Source organism: Sarcophilus harrisii, chromosome 2 (genome assembly GCF_902635505.1).
Source record: "Sarcophilus harrisii chromosome 2, mSarHar1.11, whole genome shotgun sequence".
Classification (NCBI taxonomy): Eukaryota; Metazoa; Chordata; class Mammalia; order Dasyuromorphia; family Dasyuridae; genus Sarcophilus; species Sarcophilus harrisii.
This window is the reverse complement of record NC_045427.1, coordinates 177,193,396-177,219,686: the sequence shown is the minus strand read 5'-3', so window position 1 is coordinate 177,219,686 and position 26,291 is coordinate 177,193,396. Positions and strand designations below refer to the sequence as shown.

Genomic DNA, 26,291 nt, shown 5'->3' with positions numbered 1-26,291 from the left:
ACAATTCTCATTGATTCTACATTTTATCTTTTTTGCAAAATAACTTTCTACATTAACTTTTCCTAATAATAAGTGGAAGATTCTGAAAAATTTCCAAATAATAGATGAAAGCAAAAATACTATTTTCTATAGAAAGCACTATATAATCCTAACAAGTTTTTTTTTTTTTTAATAAATCTACTTTGAAAGCTTTATATTAAAGCATGAAATTGGATTTTTCCGTTTCTGATTCTACCTCAGGAATTAGGGGTAGGAGACAGTGTCCATGCAGAAAGTGGGAAAAGTATTAGATTTAGATGATTCTAGTCCGTTCTGCTGCCACTTGTGTGATTTTGGACAAATCACTTGGACCTTCTGAATCTCTATATAACCTCCTAATATAGACGGGATAATTGGAATGACTGGTCTCCAAGGTCGCTCGCTCTCAGTTCTAAAATTGTATTGTTCTATGATTCTGTGAGTTTAAAAAAAATTCATTAGTGTAGGAAACTTCTACCAATTCAAGTTAGCAAATGGTCTGCAACTGAGGGCTTTACAAAGTTATTCTGGAACTTAGAACAGTTACTTAATTAGCACAGTGTCCTATAGTTCTTATGTGTCTAGAACCCAGTTCTTCTTATCTCTGAGATCATAGCTATACACTATATCATACTTTCTTTTACTTCTATAAATATGTTAAATAAACTAGAGAAACAAAAGTCCTTCTAATAAGAGTGAAAAGCTGAAGGCATAGTATATTCCAGATAAAGAATTTGCTTTAATACTCACTTAAAAATTAATCTTTTTTGGAAAGCATAAATTTGGATGCTGGAAAGTCCCAGAACATGATATGAAAGACAGCTTAGTGTATTATTAATCTAAATTGTGTCCCCTTTAACCTTTTGGGGGGTCCCTGTTGTAAACTGCATCCCCTTTTGTGGGGGGGAATTCCTGAGTCTCAAACACTGGGAGGGACACATCTTTCCCAGACAACTCCCATTCAATTGGAAATTCAATTGGAAATATGCCTGGGGCATAGTCAATATCCTCTATTGAGTGGCTAAAACTGCTGCCCACCTCCTTGCCAAGATATGTACCATTATAACCAAGGGTTTGTCAGCCTTGCTTTGCAGAAGTCCTAATAGGATTTTGCCCACTAAGAAAGCTGTTCTCTTAGTGTACTGTTTTCTTAACCCACCTTTGCTAATTCCTAATCAGGAGCTATTTGCCCTTTTGGACTTAGCCCATTGATGAAGATATTTTCTTCTCAGTGTTAACCCATCTTTGTCAAGTTCCTAATCAGGAGTTTTACCTGCTAAGAAAGCTTTCTTAGTGAAAATAAATCCCCTTTTGCCACACAGACTTCAGCTTTGCGAATTCTTTCACATGGAACCTGTGACACTGACCAGAGGGGATCTCTTGCCCTCAGTTCTCACACCTCATCACTGTCATTTACATTGAACTATCAGTCATTCATTAAGTATTTTTAAAATGCCTACCATAGTACCATGCTCCTAGTTGCTGGTGAGGCAAAGAGAAAGATGAAAGAGCTCCTATCCTCAAGGAATTTATATTATGATTAAGTATAAATTAAAAGATATTGAGTTTGGTCTTGGCTTTATTGCTTGCATGTTGTATGATCTGGTAAATATCATATCTGTTCTGTGATCCTCAATTTATGTGGGATATAAGAGGTGTTCAGGGAGGAATAGCACCCCTGGTGTGAGGTCTGCTGAGCCCCTTTCAGGGCTACTCATCCACTATTGGTTTCTGTGTTCATTCAACTCTCATCTGTGGCTCCAAGAAACTTTAGCATGTGTGGGGGCCACAACCTGGTAAACCATCCCAGGAGATAGGCTAAACCATATCTCAAACTTGTTGATGAGTTAGGAGGATGACTACCACAGGCATATGAAGACTGCTATGGCAGAATGGACTAAGTAGAACATGAAGATAGCTGAAGTAGTCTCTATGAAGTGCTTAGAGCTTGGTAAGATATTGAAGATGACAAGGTCATCCACTGCATATGGGACCATCATCAGTCATCTCGAGTTTTGTCCTGCTGCTAGACTTCAGGAACATAGGAAGAGAGAATAAAGAGGATGATTTAGTGCAATTCTGCCTCACTTAAATCCATTTCACTCACAAATCAAGATATTATCCTGTGATGTCACTGGTATTCTTTGAAAATAAAGGATAACCAAGTACAATAGTTTTCTCATCCATGCCACAGAAATAGTTCTATCTCCTATTACAGCAGGTTTGCCCTGAGGATCAAAAGAGATGTAAATAAAAATGCTTTATGAAATTATATAAATGTAGGGGATAGTATCTCATTCCATCTCTTCTCAACCCTAGCTTCTAAGTCTCCTTTTATATATAATCTTTTTCTATTATAATCTAAACTCCCTGTGGGGTTTCTTTTAAATGTGTTTGTCTTAATAGATCAAAAGAAACATGAGATGCATAAATTTAGAAACATCTCATCTCTATTCCAATGTTCATATGAACTATTTGTGCCTGACCTTTGGTAGCGCCTTCTGAGCTCATATTGGTCTGATCAACACACTTGGTCACTTTCTACCTTAACTCTAATGTAGTGATATCATTTTGGTCCTCTTCAAAAACAAAGGATCTGAATTTAAATTAGACCTCAGACCCTTCATAGTAGTGTGACTCTGTACAAGTAATCCTGATTGCCTCCAAAAATTAAAAAATAAGTTAGGAAAAAAATCAAAGGCAGCCTTATTCTCTCTTTCTGTAGCTGAAGTCTGATGGCATGACAAAAATCAAGATGACTGATGATAGTCCCATATGTTGCAGTTGACCTTGTCATGCCAATATCTGACCAAGCTCTAAGATCATCCCAGCCTCTTACTCAATGAGCTCCAGTGTCCCCTGTTACCTTTAGTATCAAATAGTATCCATTTGTAGTGTTCTGTGATTTAAGTCTCTTCATAATTTGCTTCTTTATGGCAAATGTATTTCCAGTCATCTTCTGCTTTACTCTCAACTTTAATTTGCTAACTACTCTGGCCTATTTTCAAGTTCTAGAACATGATGCTCTATCCTACTAACCTCCTTTTGCCTGGGATACTGTGCTTCTTAGCTTCCCTGGCTTCCTTCAAGACTCAGGTCAAAGTCTACCTTTTTCAGTAATGCTTTTCTGGTCTCTTCCTCACCTCCAACTTTAATGCCTTCCCTTTCAGATTATTTTCCTTCTACTCTGTATATATCTGTAGGAACTAGTTCAAATCAATTTAATTCAATAAACATTTATTAAGTATCCCCTAATAAGCTATTAAACATATACTAGCCACATTATTAACAGTAGTGATTAATAATATTAATATAGAGAGAATGTTAATAACTATTGTATATACATATATACATATATATATTATATATATATGTATAAATATATATATATGTATATATAACTAATAACCATTATTTTAGAATGAAAAAGAGCCAGATAACATGGCTTTGAATATCAATTCTGCTATTTTTTAAACCCAGGTAATCTGAGATAATTTGGTTAATTTTGGGGAGCTTCAGTTTTTTCATTGGTATAATTTAGACAGCTCACTCATTGGTCACTTAGATTTCTTTCCATTTAAAATTTACATAATTTTGTAATCTTTTGATCATGGAAGAGTGACAGTGATAGAACTTTTCTTTTATTCTATGAGTAAGATAAGTGGAAAAGATAATTTTCTGACCAAATAGAAATTTTTTACCCTATAATTCTCTAGGGTACTTGAAATTCCTCAGTATGATGGGTCAGCACAGGGCCAGCTCATCCTTTTTAGTAGATAATTAAGCCTTAAGTTGAGTATTGTAATGCTCTTTGAAGAAATATGTAATTTCACTATTATTCCTTCTGTTTTCTGACTCAGCTGGAAAGATTCCTCTATCCTCTAATGTACTTGAAGCACAAAACCACATGGGGCCTATTCCAAAGAAAGACAGAACCCCTATAATTTAACAGCTTAAGCATCCCTTATTTGCATGTGTGGGGGAGCAAGTGGGAGCATGCAGGGGAAGCGAGCGGGAGTGTGCGGGAGAGCAAGCAGGAGCACGCTGGGGAGAGAGGAATGGAGGGAGGGAGCAAGGAAGAGAATGAGGGAGGGAATGAGAGAGAGAGATGGAGGGAGGGAGAGAAGGAGAGAGAGGGAGAAAGCAAGGGAGGGAGCAGGGAAGGGAGCGTGTAGGGGAGTGAGCGGGAGTGCGGGGTTGGGGGGAGCAAGTGGGAATGTGCAGGGGAGCGAGCGGGAGCATGTGGGAAACAAGCGGGAGTGTGTGGGGGAGTGAGTGGGAGCAAGCTGGGGACAGAGGAAAAGAGGGAGGGAGTGAGGGAGAGAGTGAGGGAGAGAGCAAGGGAAAGAGCGATCTGAGTTCAAATCTGGTCTCAGACACTTAATACTTCCTAGCTGTGTGACCCTAGGCAAGTCACTTAACCTAAATTACCTCAGCATCCCCCCCAAAAAAAATAAAAAGGAAGCACATTATTTTTTGGTGGGCCAGAGAGTTGGGGGAGGGAAGAGACAAAAAGAAAAAGACAGAGGAGCAAGGGAGGGAGGGAGAGAGAGATGGAAGGAGGGAAAGAGGGAGGGAAGGAGAAAGGGACAGAAGGAGGGAGAGAGGGAGGGAGAGAGAGATGGAGGGAGGGAGCGAGGGAGGGAGGGAGAAAGGGACAGAAGGAGGGAGAGGAGCAGGAGCGTGCGGGGGAGAAGGGAAGGGAGGGAGGGAGCAAGGGAGAGAGTGAGGGAGAGAGCAAGGGAAAGAGCAAGGGAGAGAGCGAGGGAGGGAGCAAAAGAGGGAGGGAGGGAGGGAGGGAGGGAACAAAGGAAGGAATGAGGGTGGGAGCGAGGGAGCGAGGGAGAGACAGGAAATGCCATAAAACATATAATTAATAATATCTTGTAAAACTGTTCTGATTCTTTCAGCACTTCACATGAAAGTAGTGGGGCTATATCAACTAGCCAAAGATATTTATTAAAATGGAGTGTTCCTCTTGGGCATGTAGACGTCATAGAATACAGCAGTGGTCAAGGCCAAGGAGAAAATAGCAGATACCCTCCAACACATTCCACTGAAAGCATTATTGTGGTCGCCAATGCTAAGCCACGTAAGTGACAGTCTTAATATTCTTCAAAACTTATGATGCTTTTCTGCTTCTTGCCTCCTGCCTTGTTTCAAACTCTCAACTCCTTAGAACCACATTTTTACCTTCTGATATTGAATGCAGAGGAAGTTGCAACAATGTTTGCAAAATATTGTCTTTAGCATATAACAATATGCCAATTGGTAAATATAGGCTAAGATGGCCAAGTGAATTAGTGAATTAGATTTTCTGTGATTTTAAGCAAGTATTCTGACCTTTGGGGAGCTGTGATAACTATCCCATGTATCTGTGCTAATTGATGTTGATTTGTTTAATAATGGTGTATGCAGAATTAATCTCATTTTCCCAATTGTTAAATCTTGTAACGTTTGATGTTTTGATGAATCTGTGGTCTCATCAATATAGATACTGTTTTTAGTCGTGAAGAAGGCAAAGTAACCAGTTTTTCATCCTAGGTAACTCTTACCTTTTTCTTCCTATAAATCAGTCACAGCAAAGTACATGTAATGTGCTGAAGGTTATTCTCAAGATCTTTTGACAGCATATGGCTATCTATGAAGTATTCAATCTATCCCTTATCCCAACTAAAATTCCTTTTCTGGCATCTTTGTATCTTTGTCATCTTTGATAACATCTATTCTGCCACACTTGTTCAATCCTGTTGATAATATGCCAAAGTCTATTTACACTCATCATAAATTTCTTCATTGTCATTTTGGTGATCTTCAACTTTAATTCTTCAGAATATAATATTCTATCCCTTATAACCATATTCATAGGAAAATTACTGAATCTAAAAAAATATATTTTTTTGTTTCAGGGAAAAATAATAGAAACTAAGAAAACAAAGATTTCAAAATTTCATTATCTTCACATTACTTAAATTTCCCGTTCTATGTCCCCCTCTTTCTCCTTGAGCACCATCCTTTAAAATAGAAAATGAAGACCAAAAAACCCATTAAAAATTCTGATTCAGTTTTATACACTTGTTCCCCCACCCTCATCCCCTCTGCAAAGGAAGAAGAGAGAAAGTGTCTTTTCACATCTCATCTTTGAAACTAACCTTTTTTTTTATATAATTTCTTAACATTTATTTTTGATTGATTTGTGGTTATAGGGTTTTAAAATTTACATTGCCATAGTCATTGTGGCTTATTATTTTATTTCTGGTTATATCCCTTTGCATTAGTTCATGTCAGTCTTGTTCTATATATGTCAACAATTTAAAATAAACCATGTTAATTCAGTTTATCTGAAACAGCACTAATTATATAAATTGATTTAGGCATTCTCTTTCTCTGTTTTACTAATATCTTTTCAGAGATATTAATTTTCTTTTGAAAACCACTTGACTATATCCACAAAATTCTGAGTTTACTTCATTATCGTTCTTTAATATAGCTGTTAGTTGTTGCTATGTTTTGCTTTTTGATATACACATTATTCAGGATGCCATTGTTTAAAAAAACACTTAGGCTTTTGCCATTTGATTATTTTTCCTCTATTAATCACTTTTTTTTCACATTCTGGTCTGTAAGGGATTGCTGTCTTTTAAAGTTTTAATTATAATTTCTCTGTGTCCTCATACAATATGTGTGTGTGTGGACATAGTGTGGTGTGGTGTGTGTAGCATCAAAAAATTTTTATTTTCTTTAATATATCCATTTAAATTATCTTGAATCTTTCTAGTTTAACTTTTTTCCCAGTAATCTTTATTTACTTCTATACTTTACTTTTTAATCTCTATTTCAGTTTGGCTTGTACAGCTTTGAAAAAGGTATATTAAAGTCTCCTATATTTCAATCAAAAAGCATTTATTAAGTACTTACTCTTTCTAAGACAGTGCTAAGCACTGAGGATATAAAAACAAAAGTAAAACAGTTTTTCTGTCAATGAATTTATATGCTAATGGTGATGATAACATACACTTATGAGAACATATAAAAATACTCAAAATAAATACAAATAAACTTTCCCTTTATGAATTTTGCTACATCATTTGTTGCATATAGCATTGACATTGTTTCCCATGCTTTCTTCATTTTTTGCTCATTTCATTTTCTCCTTTGCTCTACCTCCTCAGTAGCCTTGTCCCTAGATGAGTATTTTATTCTTTAATTGTCCCCCCATTTTTCATTTTCCCATTATATTTTGCCTTTTCCTTTTGGTATGTAAGCTCCTTGAAAGTAAGGATTATCTTGTTATTTTTGTTTCTGTATTTGTATCTCCAGCACTTAGCACAATGACTACTAGCACAGAGTAAGTGCTTAATAAATGTTCCCTCTATCTGTCTGTTTACTTATTACACTATTATCTCTTTTGGACATGTGAATTTTTAGTTTTCCTTTGTTTGGTAGCATGATTGCAACTCAATGTTCTTTTTTGAATCACCTGATAGTATATTTTCTTCCAGTGACTCATTTTCATTCTTTATGCCTTTATTTTAACTTTTTTTTTTGGTATGTACCACATTATTAAGGTTTGTTTTCTTAATTATTTTGCTACTATTTCTATGGCATCCCTTCTACCACCATTCTTTTTACTTACCCTATGTAGAATTGCTTGAAATAGGGAACATATCAGCTAGAACATATGCCTTCATATATATATATATATATATATATATTTAAAACATATATACCTGGCAGGTATACTATACTGGCTACACACAGCAACATGGGCTGGAGATGGAGAAAGCATGAATAGAATCTTTAATAAGTATTTAAGCAATTGGTGTTATTTCATGAGACTTTTATCTTAAGTGGTGGCTCTGCCATTTTGAAATTTATCTTTGCATGTACTCTTAGTTACTATAAATTTTACACATATAACTTTTTGGTGAGTGAGTGGGAGAGGCCCATGTTAGGTTATGCAAGAAAAACTTACTAGGTTGAAGAGCAACAAAACTTGCTGGTTCCTTTTATCATATCTCATTGATCTTCCATAGAGCAGTTAATCAATGTGCTAACATTGATGAGATATTAAATCCATAAAAATAACAAATACTACCAAATAAAACCACTTCTATCCTTTATCCTTCCTTTTTACATTTGCTCCTAAACCTGAGTTTTACTGCCCACCAAAGACTGGATGTAATTGTTTAAAATCTTTGCCCTCGTAATAAGTTCAACTTCATTCTGCCTTTCAGATGGCTTTTTTTTTTTTTAAGGCAAGTCTTAGATTCACTGTTTCCTGAATGCAAGATTGGCTCCCTACCCTAAACACTACACTATCTCTCTTCTCTTCATTTATTTACAAAGCCAAACCATCCACTTTTTAACTAAGATATATTTTTTCATAGTAGTTGTTTTTCTAAGAAAAACATTATCTCATCACAGCAAAATGTGAACTCTCCCAACTATCATGTATTAGAGGCAAGGATTGAGACATTTTTAGTTGGAATTCCACTTAGGGAGAAGACTTATGACTTGAATGCTTTTGTGGAAAGTTTTAAAAGTTTGGATTCTTTGGAAATTTAAGTAATAATTCTTTTTTGGATAGTTTAGTATTGTGGATTTTTAAAGGCTCTGTTTATGCACTAACTGAAGTTGCCTAGTTATATTCAAGATAAAACATAAAGGCACTTTAAATTTGAGTAACTGTTCAATGAAATCAGAATTCACATCACTGACTTTCTGAGAAAATGACACTTATGTATCATATAATTATTTCATCATCCAGTTTTTCTGACTGGTAAGAAATTTATGCCTTCATTCAGAGATTTCTTACAATAATACATCCATGACTCGTTCTGTTGTTGTTTGCTTACATTTTTGTTTTTCTTCCCAGGTTATTTTTACCTTCTTTCTAAATCTGATTTTTCTTGTGCATCAAGATAACTGTATAAATATGTATACATATATTGTATTTAACATAAAAAGATGAAACTTTTAAAAGTTTAAATAAAAAATCAATAATATGCCCATGTGTAGTGAGTATACAGGGGTTTGGAGAAAGAGATGTCTGCTCAAGGTACCATTTTTCTTTTCTTCCTTATTTCCTTTATCTTCACTACTTTTTTTTCTCAGCGATATTTTCCCAGTTTTTTTTTTGTTTGCTTTTTTACTGTTAGTGATGATTATTTTTCTAGTTATGTTTGATCTGTTGTAAAGACATCATCTTTATTCTACTTGTCTTGATAAAACTGTAGAATGAGTGACATTTTCCTTTATTTAGAGAAGGATTAATTTTTAGATAATTTATAATGACTCATCTAACCCTTGAAAAGTGATTGATAGATAGGCTTCTTAAAATGGGAAAATTACTTTTAATAAACAATATGCAATTCAATTTAATAAACATTTATTAAGTTCCAACTATTAGCCATGCACTATTTTCAATTCTGAGGATACAAATAAGAAAAAAGAAAAATCAGTCTCTGTCTTCAATAAGCCTTAGTAATTCAGTAGGGGTAGACAACAAATAAAAGGGAGCCAGGGAGGGGCTGCAGTGTTGTTTGTAGTTAAATTCAGAGTGATAGATACAATATGAAGTGAGTTATATATATTCTCCCTATAATAAAGGAAGCCATTGGGAGGAGTTGAGAGAGGTGGTGTCCAGGCTTGAGTTAGTAAATACTGAGCTTAGAAGTGACAAGTTTACCCTAGCAAGCATATGAAACTTTGAACTGGATTTAGAATTTAGACTTTTTTATCTTAAGAACACCTGTGAGCATTCAGATGAATCTCTGCTTCTTAAGGACAGTGATTGTCTTATTTTTGTATTTGTATCTCTGACACCTAGTACAATATCTGGCACAGAGCAAATTCTTGATGATTGCTTATTAATCAATAAGAGAATCAATTTATTGATACATGAAATTGAAAAGTGAAGAAAACAGGCATAAAGTTAAACTTAATCTCTTGGCAAAAATATTTTAATGCATATTTTTTATCATGTAATGGGAGAGGCAGCATAGCATAGTGGATAAAAAAGCTGGCTTTGGAGTTAGGAAGACCTGAGTTCAAGTCTTGTCTCTGATTTCTACTGAATGTGTGCTCCTATCAATCACTTAATCTCTCAGTTTTCCAGGCAGATTTCAGAGTTTATATGTTACAAAGCAGGTAAACTATTTTGGGAGAGGAAATTTTTTCAACTAGGATTTCTCTATACCAATGGGATCATAGATTGAGTCATTCCTTTCTGTATGATGAGGCAATAATGAAATGAGATTTAGGATTTCTTTGATTTAGGAGACTTCCTTTGAGGAAACCCCCCTACCGTGCCAACTGGCTTCTGCTCTTTATTTTTACTCTTTGGAGAATTGCATAGTGGCATTGAAAGATATATGCTTGGAGAATATAGCCAGTATATGTAAGAGACAGAGCAAGAATCTAGGTCTTCCCAACTTTGAGGTCAGATTAATGTGTCCAAAATTATTCAAGATATGCATAACACAACTATAGTTTTAATGTCATTACCCAGAAAGATTCAGTCTTGCAAAGATTGGATCCTGTTCAATTGGATATAGAGAAGTGTAGCCTTGAACTCACAGTACATCACAAATTCCATAGTTCTTTGAATAGGAAGCTTTCATAACACAAGATGAAAAGGGATAGGTTCACTTTGAATAATTTCTAATAATCTAATTCTAGCCCATATAGAATATCTGAGGAGATTATTGTCTATCATTATCCAGGGTTCTCAACTACTCTGCTCCCATTGCAAGCACAAGGTTTATAAAATTAAAGGAATATTTATTAAATATTTCCCCCAGTTACATTTAAAACAATTATTTTTTTACATTTTTTAACAATCTTTTGAGTTCCAAAGAAGACTAGTCATGCTTGGAGACTAAATCTGTCAAACACTATGTAAATATTCTTAATTATGAATCTTTACACTTCTATAAATATTTCTGTATTTGCTTTGTCATTGTAAATTTTTTCCAGCCTCTCCTAATGCTGTTCTTGCTACTACTAAACATAAAGGTATATTTGGAGCTATCATATTAATCTGATTCTCACCATCATCATTGAAATACAGATACTATCAGATTACAAATGTCTCATTAACAAACTTTGGCAAATTATCTAAAATGAACTAGAGATAATGATTCTCTAGTTTACATGTACTTAGTATTTAGTATAGTTCTACAAATTGACACCTATTCTACAAGATTGACACCTATGATTATGTACTTATAATAGAGTATATGAGAACTAAGAGATCTGGGAGGGAAGACAGACTCAGAGATAGAGAAGATAGAGGACTGGAGGATGGAGCTCAAGCTCTCGGACTCAGACACAGACTCAAAGACAAAGACCCTCATTCATGGTAGCTGTCCTGTCTTCCTTGACTTCTCCACTGAGACCAAGGCCTGTCTGAAGGTCCTCCAGAAAGCTAGCCTGGCCCCAGGTGAAGGAGACAGACTGTGAAGGAGGACAGGCCAGCCACGACAAAGGTCTTTGTCTTCAAGTCTGAGCTCTAGCCTCAGTCCTTTGTCTTCTCTGCCTATCTTGGACACTGTCTCTAGGTCTAACTCTGACCTCTTAAATACTCTATTACAATTAAACCCATTCATCATACTGAGTATAAGCCTCATTATCAGTCTATCATTAGGGAACCATTATTTGTTATAAAATTAAATCAATCATACTGAGCTAGAGAACAATTATCACCATGCTAAACTAGATAACCATTGTCTTATCAATTCCACTGAGCTAATACCTTGTTGTAAGAATCCTTGCCTCACCTATATTTCTCCAGAGTTCTGGCCCATTACAAGTAATCCCTTGGATTTCAGATACCTTGCAGGCATAACATTTTTTATAAAAAAGAAAAGGTAGAATAGAAGACTCCTCTATAAAGGAGTCTATAAACTTCTAGAGAGCTTACAAACTAAAAATACTGACTTCTATCTGAATATCATTTTTTTTATTATAGTAACTTTTTATTGACAGAATCCATGCCAGGGTAATTTTTTTTACAACATTATCCCTTGCACTCACTTCTGTTCCGATTTTTCCCTCCACCCTCCACCCCCCCCCTAGATGGCAAGCAGTCCTATATATGTTGAATATGTCCTAGTATATCCTAGATACAATGTATGTGTGCAGATCCAAACAATTTTCTTGTTGCACAGGGAGAATTGGATTCAGAAGGTAGAAATAACCCGGGAAGAAAAACAAAAATGCAAACAGTTTACATTCATTTCCCAGTGTTTTTTCTTTGGGTGTAGCTGCTTCTGTCCATCATTGATCAATTGAAACTGAATTAGGTCTCTTTGTCAAAGAAATCCACTTCCATCAGAATATATCTTCATACAGTATCGTTGTTGACGGATATAATGATCTCTTGGTTCTGCTCATTTCACTTAGCATCAGTTCATGTAATTCTCTCCAAGCTTCTCTGTATTCATCTTGCTGGTCATTTCTTACAGAACAATAATATTCCATAACATTAATATACCACAATTTACCCAACCATTCTCCAATTGATGGGCATCCACTCAGTTTCCAGCTTCTAGCCACTACAAAGAGGGCTGCCACAAACATTTTGGCACATACTGGTCCCTTTCCCTTCTTTAGTATCTCCTTGGGGTATAAGCCCAGGAGAAACACTGCTGGATCAAAGGGTATGCACAGTTTGATAACTTTTTGGGCATAATTCCAGATTGCTCTCCAGAATGGTTGGTGATCAATTTTCAAAAGTCAAGCTTCCATATTTTCTTAGACTTTTCTTTAGGTAATTGTTCCCTAGAAATATAATTTGTTGCTAATTTGCAATTATTATATGCCATAGTTCACACTTATGCCTTGAATGCTCTCAAGATTAAAGCAAAAAGATCATGTTCACAAATTTTTTAATTCTTAGATTATTTCTTTAAGTTAGTTTTCAAGATTGTTTTACTCTGTGCTCTAATCTTTTATTTAAAGGCTCTAAAAGACTGCAGATGCATAGACTCTATTGACTTTCAGAATTTTACATTTGGCATTGTCTTTGTCAGTTTAAAATACTGTACCTAAACTAACCTGCTAAATGTTTTCTACTGTTTTGTAAAATTTTAATAAATAAAATAAAAACTGAAAATTCAATTCAAAAATAAATAAATAAAATTTTGAGTTCCAGATTATTTCCCTACCTTAACCCCAATTAAAATACTACATGTGAAAGTTATAAAAAACATATCCATAAAAATCAAGTTGTGAAAGAAAACATAGATCTCCCACCCTAATTAAAAACCCCTTAAGAAAGAGGGAAAAAAAGAGAGAGAGAGAAGGCTTCAATCTGTATTCAGACACAATCAGTTCTTTCTTTGGATATGGATAATATTTGTCATCATAAGTGCTTCATAGTAGTCGTGGATCATTGTACTGCTGAGAATAGCAAAAGATATTTACAGCTGGTCATCCCAAAGTATTGCTCTTCTTTGTAAACAGTACATTTTACTTTGCATGAATTCATGGAGAACTTTCCGGGTTTTTTTTTTTTTTCTGAGAGCATCCTGCTCAACATTTTTCATAGAACAATAATATTCCATGACAATTACATTTATTCACAATTTGTTCAGCCTTTCCCTAATTGAGGGGCATTCCCTCAATTTCCTTTTTTTTTTTTTTTTGCCCTGAGAAAAGAGCTGCTACAAATATTTTGTACATATAGGCCCTTTTCCTTTTTTTTTAAAAAAAATCTCTTTTGGCATTCATGTGGTAATGTTACATCAAGAAATATGCATGAATTTATAGTCCTTTGGGTGTAGATCATATCTTTGATCATTTACCTATTGAAGCATGGCTCTTATTTTTTATAAATTTGACTCATTTCCTTCTATATTTGAGAAATAAAGCTTTATCAGAGAAATTTGCTTCAAAATTCTTTTTATAGTTACTATTAATAACTATTTCTCCACATTTATTCTATTCTATTTTTCTTTTCACCCTGCTCATCCTCAAAAGTGTTTTGCTACTGACCATTCCCTCCTCCAATACTCTTTTATCACCCTCCCCCCTTCCCATATCCCTTTATGCTCCTATTTTCCTTCAAGGTAAGATAAATTTCTATACCATATTGAGTGTATAAATTATTTCCTCTTTGAGCCAGTTCTGATGAGAGTAAGATTCATTCACTTACCTTCTGCTACCTGATCTTTACTTCCCCTCTAAAAGTTTTTTCTTGCCTCTTTTGGTGGCAGATAATTTATAGCATTCTATTTCTCCCTTTCCTTTTCTTTCAGTACATTCCTCTCTTGCCCCTTAATTTCATCATTTTTAAAAGATATTATCCTTTCATATTCAACTCATGCCTGTGCCCCCCTCTCTCTCTCTCTCTCTCTCTCTCTCTCTCTCTCTCTCTCTCTCTCCATAAATGTATTCTTTCAAACTGCCATAACAATGAGAACGTTCTAATGGGTTACAACTATCATCCTCCCATGTAGGAATGTAATTAAGGGACTTATTAAGTCCCTTATGATAGCACTTTCCTAATTATCTCCTTATGTTTCTCCTGAAAGCTGTATTTGAAAATGAAATTTTCCATTCAGCTCTGATACTTTCATCATAGATGCTTGAAAAATCTTCTATTTTGTTGAATATTTGCCTTTTTCCTGAAAGGATTATATTCAGTTTTATTGGGCAGGTGATTCATGGTTGTAATCCTAGCCCCATTACTCTTCAGAATGCCATATTCCAAGCCCTCTGTCACTTTAATATAGAAATTACTAAATCTTATATTTGCCTGTGGATTCACTATGCTTGATTTGTTTCTTTCTGGATGCTTGCAATATTTTCTCCTTGACTTGGGAGTTACAGAATTTGGCTATAATATAACTGGGAGTTTTCATTTTGGGATTTCTTTCAGGAGGTGATTGGTGGATTCTTGCCATTTCTATTTTATCCGTTGGTTCTAGAATATCAGGACAGTTTTCCTTGGTAATTTCTTTAAAGATGATGTCCAGGCTCTTTTTTTGATCATGATTTTCAGGTAGACCAATAATTTTTAAATTATCTCTTCTGGATCTATTTTCTAGGTCAGTTGTTTTTCCAGTGGAACATTTCACATTATTTTTCAATTTTTTCCACTTTTTTTTGGTTTTGGTTTTTTGTATATTGATTTCTCATAAAGTCATTGGCTTCCATTTGCTCAATTCTAATTTTTCCTTTTTCTAGTATTTCCTTTTGCACCACTTTAAATTCTTTTCCTAATTTCTTTGCTATCTCCCTTACTTAATTTTCAAAAACACTTTTGAGCTCTTCCATGGTCTGAGATCAGTTCTTATTTTTTCTTAGAGACGTTGGATGTAAAGTGCTTTGACTTTGTTATCTTCTTCTAAGTGTATCTTTTGCTCTTCCTTGTCATTATAGTAACTTTTTATGTTACTATAACATAGTAACATAGTCAGAATGGTCATGAAACTTTTTTTTGTTGTCTGCTCATTTTCTAGCCTATTACTCAGCTTTTAGCTCTTATAAAATAGGGCTCTGTTTTTAGAGAGGAGGGGTGCACTGTCCCAAGCTTCAGGAGGGATTGTGCAGCTCTTTTCAAAGATCCTTCTAGGGACATGACCATAAGCCCTCTTCTCTGCCCTGGAACTATTAGGAGTGTTCCCATCCCACTATAGTTGTAAGAACTATTGTGTTAAAGCAACAGAGTTATGCTTTGCTGGCTCTGGGGCCAGGTCTGGGGCTGGGGCTGCACTGGGATAGTGAACTGCCCTGTTGCCGTAGACAGCTTATTTCGACTGACTTTCCAAATTCTCTTTGGTGTTTCTGGGCTGAGGGTTCTAAAAACTACAAGTACTGATGCTGATTCAGAAGTCCCTAAATCTATTCCTGCTTTACTGGAGTGTGTCTAGAGCTGAGGCTGCCTTGGATCTGCCTGTACTATGACTGCACCTGCACTTCCCTCCTGGTGTTTCAGATCTTTTCTGTTGACCTTCTTAGTTGATTTCAGCTGGAAAATGTTCTACTCCATTTTTTGGGGGGGGGGTTCTGATGCTCAAAAATTTGTCTAGAATCATTATTTAAAGGAATTATGAGCAGTATATGGAAGAGATTGGGCAAGTTTTTGCTTTTATTCTGTCATCCTGTCTCTGCCTCCCTGAAGAAACATTTCTTTGAGCCAGAAATGGCAATTTTTATATTGAAGGCAAAATCAAACTCGGCCTTCACACAAAATAAGCCATTCTCAAAGATCTATAGAGCATCTTAGTCACTGTCTCAGTGAGGCAGTGATTTTAGCAAGTAGCTCCATCCTGCAGTTGTATCACAATAGCTCCTACAGTATTAAGAATCATTCTCTGTCACAGATTCTCCTACATTTTGCTTCTCCATAGTTCCTAGCAGCCAGTATCAAATGTTGCCATCAGACTCTGCCAAATTATCTGTTCAGCTTTACCTTCCTCTATCATTGGGTACAGTCTTTACTGCAACAGCAGAGAATGCTCTGATTTCCCCCATCTGGCAGGAAACAGCTGTTCTCCTTGCATTAGTAATGAGGCAGTACCTGTATTCTTTGACCATAAGTCTATAATTTGTGCCACTAAAGCATTGTTTGCCATCCAAGGGAATAGCCATGTTTAAGAATTAATAATACAACCTGATTTCTCCCTAATTATCTTTCTTAGGTTCCAAAGCCTTTCAAAGGCAGGAGATATTAATCAAATCCCTGTAGGCTGCTACCAGAATAGGTGGAGGTGGTGGGTGGGGGAAGCTGGGCATTCTTTTGGTTCTCTAACATATATTCCATTTCTTCCCTTAAAAACGCCATTCTTGCAGGTATGTTTGGGGGAGTAGAGTGGGGAGGGAGAAAAGGTTCCATAGTTGCTATGCAACAGTAGTGTGAATGTTGACTGTGAGATCCTGGACAACTCTGTAAGACCACTTTCAGTTTCAAGATAGTGGCATATAAGTTGTAATAACACAGAATCACAGAATTTTACATCAGGAAGGCAATTTCATGGCTACCTACTCAAAAAAATAGGCATTAGTTAATATACAAAAGGAATTTCCACTATAACATTCTCTGCAAGTAGTTATCTAGTCTTAGCTTAAAAACCTCCATTAAACCTCTCAAGGCATCCCACTTTACTTTTGTACAGTCCTAATTATTAGGAAATCTTTCCTAATATCAAGCTTAAATTGAAGAGTTCTTGGAGGTATATAGAAGAGAATAAGAAAACTGAAAAGTTAAGAAGTTTGTGAGATTATGAAGGGCTTTGGACACTAAACATATTTGATTCTGGAGGTAATAAAGAATCACTGAAGTTTATTGACTAGGGGAGTTAAATAACTTTGTTACCTATAGATCATACATTCCAAAGAGCATAGTGTAAAAGGTAGCTAGCTTTAAAATAAGACACTAGTAACAAGGGAACAGGCAATGGAAGACTGAATTGTGGTTTGAATGATAGGCAGGAGTTCAGAATCACTGAGATGAGAAAAGTATGATGAGATGGGAGTTTGTTGATATTTGAGAATAAGTTCAAGTAGATTATCAATATTCAATCTCCTTCATGAAATTTGACCTCTGGAAAGAATCCTTTGAAGGAATTATAATAAAGAAACAAGTGTGGGGAATTGATGGGGTGGTCTTTTTGCCCTTCCCCTGCTGGCAAGCCAGCAAGAGACCAGTGAAGAGAATACATTTGAATGGAAGCTCTTTCAGTCTTCTGCAGTGAACTTTGGAGCAGTATAAAATGCCTAAAGAGGAGCATGTTTGTATTATGTTGATTGGGATGAAATGATGAGAAGAAGCAGGAAGTAATAAAAGCCATCTCATCACAGTTAAGTGGCTCTTTACAACAGCACTAAATGTACTTGGGTTTCAAGTGATAATGTATTAAAATGTAGGGGGATTGTTTTGAAGCAGTTATTTCTTCTCCATTTTGATATTAGTTTCTTTCTTTTGGTTGCCATGGGAACAAATGTAGGTGTGAGTTTTCTGGGTGTTTTCCAGTATCTCCCTCTAATAGCTTTTATAGTTTTGTTTTGTTTTTTCAATCTAGGAACAATGTGGTAAACAATTTGGTAAAAGGATAGCAAAAATGGCCTTATAAAAAAAGCAGTCAATAATTTAGTTGAACTTCCAGTTTAGAAATAAGAAATAGGAGAAAGGGTAATTATTTTGAGTACATCAGCATTCATGTAGATAGAAATTATTATCATCATCATCATGGGGATTAGGAACAGGTATTGATTTTGTTGTTTAGGGAACTTCCAAATGACAAAAGTCCCTTCACTAAACTTTTTAGGGTGACACCTTCTCTGTAACTGTTTATAGTTTTAGACAGAGTTACGTAACTTGCCCAAGATCACATAAGCACTATGTAGTAGAGACAGCACTTGAACCTGGTTCCAAAGTCAACTCTCTATCTGCTACAGCATGCCATTTCTTTATCATAATGAAAGCTGACAGAGTTTAGAATTGTGAGAATAAAATGAGATAAAATATGAAAATAATTCTGTTTTTGATTCTCATAAACCTGTGAGCTAGATAACACAGGCCATTTTATAGATAAAGAAATTGAAGCTCAGAGATGTAAAATTACTTGCCCATGAGTTCCTGTATTAGAAGTGGGATTCACTCCAAGACTATTCTGATTTCAAATCAAAGCTTTTTATAGTGGTTTACTGATACATCCCCTTACATTCAAATGGAATGTATCCAAATGAAACCCACAAATACAACTATGTGGAGAGGATTGTGCAAGTGGATAATTAATTAGATTAACAAGGTTAGAAGAAAAGGCCTTCACTTTTGATTGATAGAAAAAGGTATCTTTATAAGGAATTAATCTCTCTATTGACCTCATACTTGGGATTTTTTCTTTTTGATTGTTATTGTTCACTTATTTCAGTTTGATTGGATTCTTTTATCCCTTCCCCATACCCAAGTTTGGGGTTTTTGTTTTTTTTTTTGTACAGATACTGATGTGCTTTGCCATTTCCTTCTTCAGCTCATTTTACAAGATGAGGAAACTGAGGCAAATAGGGTTAAGTGTCTTGACCAAGGTCAAACAACTAGTAAGTTTCTGAATTCAAGAAAATGAGTCTTCCTGTTAACAAGCCTAGCACTCTATCTACTGTGCCGCCTAACTGCCCTGCAGTTTTTTTTGATGGCATGTGTATTTTCCTTGCCCTAAGTGCTACTGGTTGACCTATTGAGACCACCTTCTGGATGATCGATTGATTCAGGACAGTTTCAGATTACCTAAATTGAATCCTTGAATTGATCTTTTAAAAGGAGAGCTACAAGTCCTTGGAAGAAAAATGGTGCAAGATTCAGCAAGGAGTCAAACTTGGACTTCATTCCCAGAAGGTCAAGCCTATACATCTTCGGGGATTTCCCTCCAGGAGACCATATGGTTTTTGGAAAAAAGAAATAAAATAGCCAATTCTTGAGCCAAATTTCCTAAAAGGAAGAATAAGAGTTTCTGAACCAGGAGAGGAATGCTGGAACTAACAGAGATCCATAGTAGAAGAAGCAAACTCACATTGATATTGTTAAGTTTTGTGGGATGGGTAGGTTCAAAGGTTCAAGACTCTATGACAGGATTTAGTTCTTTCTCATGGTAGAAGGGCCTGAAACATGGTGTAATACAATAATTATGAACAACTCCATGGGAGAAGGAGTCAACTCTCTAGCAACCACAAGTTTTTTTTCCCATTTCAAGGACCCTCAATAAGGCAGTATCTGAGGGAAATGGAGGCCCACCAGAGTTAGAAAAATGATTATTTTGATTATTCCAGGACTTTAATGTAAGTCTTCTATACATTTTTGGTTTTCTATAATGTTAAATAAAACTTGTCCTATGATTAACATATTAACATATTGCTCACATAGTAGTACCCAGAGATCTTTTACCTTTTCTAAGAAGTTGTGCATGCAAATTATTTTATATTCTCGAGGGGAAATACCATCATTCAAAGAGAGTGATGTATGATTAGAATTTCCAGTACTGGACTTAATTCATATAAATTCGGAATCTTCAGTTTTGGGACATAGATAAAATATCTAACAGTAAAATCAATTATTACTTATTTTTATAATAGTTGGATTTGTTTAGCATTTTTTTGAGTTGTGAGCTTGAATGTGTAACATTAAGATGAATGTTATAACATAGCATTTAATATGTTATAGAATATTTAATGATAGTCAATTTTTTCTGTCATAATTCATCCTTTCTTCCTTTCTTTCATTTTAAAAAAGATAAGGTTATCTTCCTTCTTGTCATTAATAACTTGCCCATTATAGGTACTTGAATATGTTTGTAAGCAAGTTTTTTCCAAGGCTAAAAACTAACTTTGACTGTCTCCCAACTCAAACTATTGTCCTCCCTTTCTCTTTTCCATTTCCAAATACTCAAAAAGTAGTGTAAACACATTGCTCCTACTTCCTTAGAACCTACTCTCTGCTCAAATCCTTTATAATCTGGCTTCCATCTCCACCACAGAACTTAACTTGCTGTCTCCAAAGTTACCAATGATTCTTGATTACAGATCTTACTGGCCACTTTTTGTCCTCATGCCTCATCTCTTTTTTAATGGTTAGTTTTGGCACCAACAACTTCCTTCCCTTTATCGATGTTGATCTCTTCCTTTGGATTCTCTAATAATGTTCTCTTCACTGACCACTTGTCCTACCTTCCTATCCACTTTCTGTTTCACAGATTATAAAATTTAGAAGTAGAAAGGACTGTCAAACTCGTTTAATCCAGATTTTTTGTTTTGTTTTAAACAGTGAAGTAACTTGCCCAAGTCAACAGATACTAAGCAATTGAACCAGAATTCAAACTCATATCTTCTGACTGTTCTTCCTCTCCTTCCTTCTCCTTAATAGTGAGTGGAAAGCCATAAAACTCTATGCTTAGAACTGTTCTCCTTTTACTCTTGGAAATCCCATTCACTTCCATGGCTTCCTGAATCTCTCTTCTTACAACTAGCCTTTCCTACACAGTACCCTAAGTGACACTCAGATACCAATCCAGCTCATCTTCTTGTTTATCCTTTATTATCATGAGAGGTAGTGGGGTGTGGTGGAAAAAGTTATTGATTTGGAACAAGAAACCCTAATTCAAGTCACAGCTCAGATTACTTACTACTTGTATATGAATAAATTAATTAATCCTTCTGGGCCCCAGTTTCCTTATTGGTAAACTGAGGAGATTGAAATAGACAAACTCTGAAGTTCATCAAAATTCTAAAACTATGATTTTATGATCTCATTATCTTCCAATTTGGACCTCATTTACTATATCATCAAGTGGGGGATTGTCATTACCCCTTCCCCAGGTTTTCATCATAACTAACTTCTGTTGGCTTGGTCTTGGGCCTCTTTCATGACTGAAGGTAGTCTCTTCACCCAGTCTAAGCTAATGAGATAATTCATTTTTTATCTACAAACATTTTTTTTTAATACCTATTAGATATAAGGGAAGCTCTTACTTGAATTCTTTATCTTCCCTGTTCAAATACCTTCTACCTAGTTTTTTTTTTCTATATAACAATAGTTTTTTTTTTCCTACAAAAGCCAAAATATATATGAATAAAACCATATAAAGCTCTCAAGTTTATTTTTCTCTGACCAGAAGGAAGCAATTTTCTATTTAAACCCTTGTTTCCTTAATTCAATGAATTTTCAAACTGGTAGCTTATTGAAACTATTTTAAATACAGAATACTGTTATATTTTAACAATGACCTCCCTTAGCAACTCTCTAGAAACCTCTTTAGGTGTAAAATTGAAAATTTGGCTAAAGTATTCATTATATTATATATTTTATTTCTTTCTTTATCTTTATTATATAGACAATTTTGATTAATCTAAAGAGTTTTGTGGGGAAAAATCTTAGTGTTATCTTAAAAAAAAAAAACCTAACCAAGACTTTATGTGGGTTTGTTTTCTTCCTTCTTAGCTATAATAAGTTCCAAATGTTAATAGCTTTATCAAATTTTATGTAAATGAACCATGACTAATAAGGATTGAGACTTGTTTGAAAGTTTTTGACTTTCTTGGAAAAGTTAGGTATTTGGAGAACAATACCTCCAATCAGGAAGATGTAATGACAAGAAATAATAAAATTCACTGATTCAGTCAGACAATAGGTATTTTTTAAGCATTTATTATATACCAAGTAACTTGTGTTACTTGTGTTAATTTCTGGAAATACAAAAATATTATCCCTACCCTCAAGGAGTTCACATTCTAGTGTGGAAGACAGTATGCAAAAAAAATTATACATATAAGATATATATCGAAATAGAAGATTAAAAATGGATATTAAAATTTCAAACTTTATTTCCTTTCAGAGGTTGGGGATGGAACACTATACACATACATATTAAAAGATTGTATTTTTATTTTTCCATTACTGTTCCAGAGAAGGGATATTTGTATGTAGAAAATATGCTTATTTTTAATTAAGATTCTAAATTTGAAAGGGTTCAAATAATAAGAAAGAAATTCCATAAAGGACAATGCAGAAAAAAGATAAAATGAATTTGAGATTTGTGGGGTGGTAGTGAAGTAAGTAACATGATACAGTTGATAGAGAGCAGACCTCAGAATCAGGAAGTCTTGGGTTCAAGCTCTGCCTCTGATACAGATTAACTGTGTGACCCTGAGCAAAATACTTAGCCTTTCACTACTCCCACAGAATTCTCTAAGGCTATCAGTTTACAGACAAATTGCTGGTCTGTCTTAGCAAATGGAATTTCCTGACCAGGGAATTTCCTATACTAATGAAATTACAGATCCAGACATCCCTTCAATAAAGCATGTATGTACAAAACCACAAGCATATATATACACACACATTTATATTTGTGTGTGTGTGTGTGTGTGTGTGTGCGCGTGCGCGTGTGTACACACACATACACACAAGGGAAGGGGAGGGAAAGGTGAGAGATAGAGACAAGGAGAGAGACAGCAGAGAGAGACAGAGACAGAGACACAGAGAATCCAGAGGGGAAAAATACAATCTGTGTTTGTGATCATATCTGCAGAATGGAATCAGTTCCAACTCAAAACAACAAACCAAACCGCATTTCATATCATTCATAAGGAATCTTATATTGGGGTGTGTGTGTGTGTGTGTGTGTGTGTGTGTGTGTTTTAGAATCAAGAATCTTAAGCTATAGGAAATCAGGACAGCTGAACTTTTTGGTCACATTCAGTTTAAGTGTACGTATACTAAAATTGCCACTGTGTAATTCATATCTGCTAACTCCTGATCCTGGAATGCCTATTTCATAGATATTACTCTTACTGGCTAGCTAGGAAGTAGAAACCTGGTTCTCACTAATGACACAGGCTCCCTGGCAACCCTTTCCAATACTGGCTACAACTTTACTCATTCTACTTAGCTCACTGGCCAAGGCATGGACAGGGTGGTGTTGGATTACTCTGTGTACTCCATTACTACTTCCAGGCCCTCTCCCGAATTCTATCACTCACTAACTTCTCCATTTTTGAAATTTCAAATGTTCATTTCTACCACACTATTAAAATCCTAGTAAATATTGGCTATACACCTCCAGGTCACTCCCCTTCCTTCTTCAATAAAGGGGAGCTTCTGTTGTGAATCTGATTATCATCAATGAGTGGGATGTTGTTGCTGAAGTAAATGAAAATCTTATTGGAAGTGATCTTAAAAGTTGTAATAGAAGAGAAAAAAAGATGGGAAGTCTTACATCCCCTTACTGAATCCCCTTTCTTTTTGCCTCTTTGCCTTTTGGAATCTAATTTCCTTCAAACTGTAGCTCAAGTGTCAAATACTGTTTTGAGAGAGCAAATAATAGCCCTCTCCTGAAAATTATACAAAGCAAAAGCAAAAACAATTCTTGACTTCAAGGAAACTTAATGGAAGAGACAATATGTTCATAAATAGGTATGTATGAGATACTTCTGGAATAGAAACCAGGCAGCCTAAGAGAAGAAGGTGTTAACATCTGGAGTTGAGATGATCCAGGAAAGGCCATTTAAGAAGGTAGTATTTGAGCTCTTGAAGGAAGCTAAGAATTCTATAAGAAAAGATAATACCTCCTACTTCATAAGGATGGGATAAAAATCATGAATGTTGAAGACATAGAGCTGCTTGATTCTCATTTTACTTGTTTCTTTTGACAAGGAGAATAATCTTTGGATTGGAAAGAACGTAATAAAATTGGCTAGTAGGGATTGGTTTTATTTTTTTGTTTTGTTTTGTTTTTCATTTGTGTTTCATTTCATTTTCATTTTGTTTTCATTTCATTTTTTTCATTTGTTTTTCATTTTCAGTCATATCTTACTTTTTGTGCACCTATTTGGGGTTTTCTGGGCAGAGATACTGGAGTGATTTGTCAATTCCTTCTCCAACTCATTTTATAGATAAGGAACTGAGCTAAACAGGGTTCAATGACTTACCAAGTCATAGAGCTAATAAGTGTCTAAGATTAGATATGAATATGAGAGGATCTTCCTGATTCCAAGCCCAGTATTCTGTCCATTGTATTTCTATTTTCTCCAAGAGTTTGGTACCCCAAATCCATGAGATAATATTAGAGTACCTAGATGTGAAGATCGTGTATTTTTAAATCGACAGGAGACAGGAATTCAGGTTAGGGGAAATCCGTCAGCCTTTATTCTCAGTGAAAAAGGATAGGAGGTGGAAGAGAATCGGCGATAGCAATGTGTGCAGCTGAGTCAAGAAGCTAGCTCGACCAGCAGCCACACAACCAGCAGCTCGGAGTCTCGAACCCAGCCCCAATCTCTCCCAGCTTCTCTTCCTCCCTCTCTCTCTGCCTCCACCCACCAAAATCATCATTTCCTATACAACACATCAGGACTTGCACGGAGAGTGGGCAGGGACCATTCTTTATCCAATCATGTATATTAATAGAGTATAGCCCAATTACTATTTAGCCTCTCGTACTTGGGACCTCAGTGCATCAACTCAAACTTCAGCCCATTACACCTAGATACTCTTGATAAATCCAAACCATTTGACCCTGAAAGTCATACCTCTGTGTCATTCAATCTAGGATGTGCTATATAACCTAATCATATCACATTTGTAAAGAGTTAAGTTTTGGAATCTTTTCTTGGAAAGTAATGCAAACACAATTCATCTGATCCCACTAAACTTGCTTTACAGGTTTTTTTTTTTGTTTTGTTTTTTTTTGTTTTTTGTTTTTTGTGGGGTGAAGGTGATCCTGAGTTCTTGAAAATTAGGCTATTCTTTGGTTTTGAGCCTTGAAGTGTCTTTTTTCTGGGGTCCGCCTGGATAAATATGGAGAGACTTATTCCTAAGTGGGCCTTGAAGTAATATATTATTTTATTTACATCAACTTAAAAGATCTGTTCATTTGTAGAAGAACTATAGTCTGGATTGGCACAGGGAATTCATAACTAAAGAAATTAGGGATCTTTTAAATAAAAGTATTTATTCAGTTTATACTAATTGCCAGACATTATATTAGTCCCAAAGAAAAAACCAGAGGAAATAACACAATAAATATATATGTACATACAAAATATAAAATCATTTTGGAGGAAGACCACTAGCATTTGAGGATAGGAGATAGGCAATGTCAGGAAAAACCCTTTGTATTTGATACTTATAGTTTGAAGGAAATTAGAATTCCAAAAGGCAGAGGTGAGGAGGAAGAACATGCCAGTAATTATACTTCTTTTTATTTCATTTCATCATCTAACTAACTCTCTCTTCCTAGGTTTTTCCTGGTTTAAGAGATTTGTGAATAATAGGATATTCTCATGTATTTACATCTTCCAAACATTAGTTTCTACCAATTTTATCATTCTTGATAGAATTTTAATTATTTTCATAAAATGATTCCAAACACTTTACAAATATATTGGGTAAGACAGGATATTGGAACAGTAGGTTGAATTTTAGATAAACAATGGCAAGGATTGTTAAAAATTCTAGAGCAAATCCACAGACCAGTAAACAACGGGTAACAGTATCCTGAGGTGGCAGTTCTTAAAGGTAGCATGGAAAGAGTATCAGAAAGTATATTTTGAAAAAGCATTCCAATTTTAATTGGGACTGGGCAAGAAGGATGACAGCAGTAGATAACTTTTCCATTTCTTATTTTCATGATTGACACAATCAGTAAAGGAATATGTAGGAGGCAGATTAAAACAATTCTGCTACAGTTGGAAGCAAATTGCTACTTCATAGCTGAAAAAGCATATGACTAACAAAAAAAGTTAGAATGAGAAGAATGAGATTGTCATTCACCTCT

General features: G+C 35.2%; 1 protein-coding gene across 3 annotated transcripts in view; it reads left to right on the top strand.

Annotated features, from left to right (window-relative positions):
- The window catches only part of ARHGEF10 (Rho guanine nucleotide exchange factor 10), a 215,807-nt gene that overhangs the window by 129,535 nt on the left and 59,981 nt on the right, over positions 1-26,291 (top strand). For all 3 annotated transcript variants that reach the window (XM_023494669.2, XM_012539906.3, XM_023494668.2), the window contains one exon: positions 4,929-5,110. In XM_023494669.2, coding sequence (XP_023350437.1) covers positions 4,929-5,110 — 182 coding nt within the window. The remainder of the gene's footprint in view (positions 1-4,928; positions 5,111-26,291) is intronic.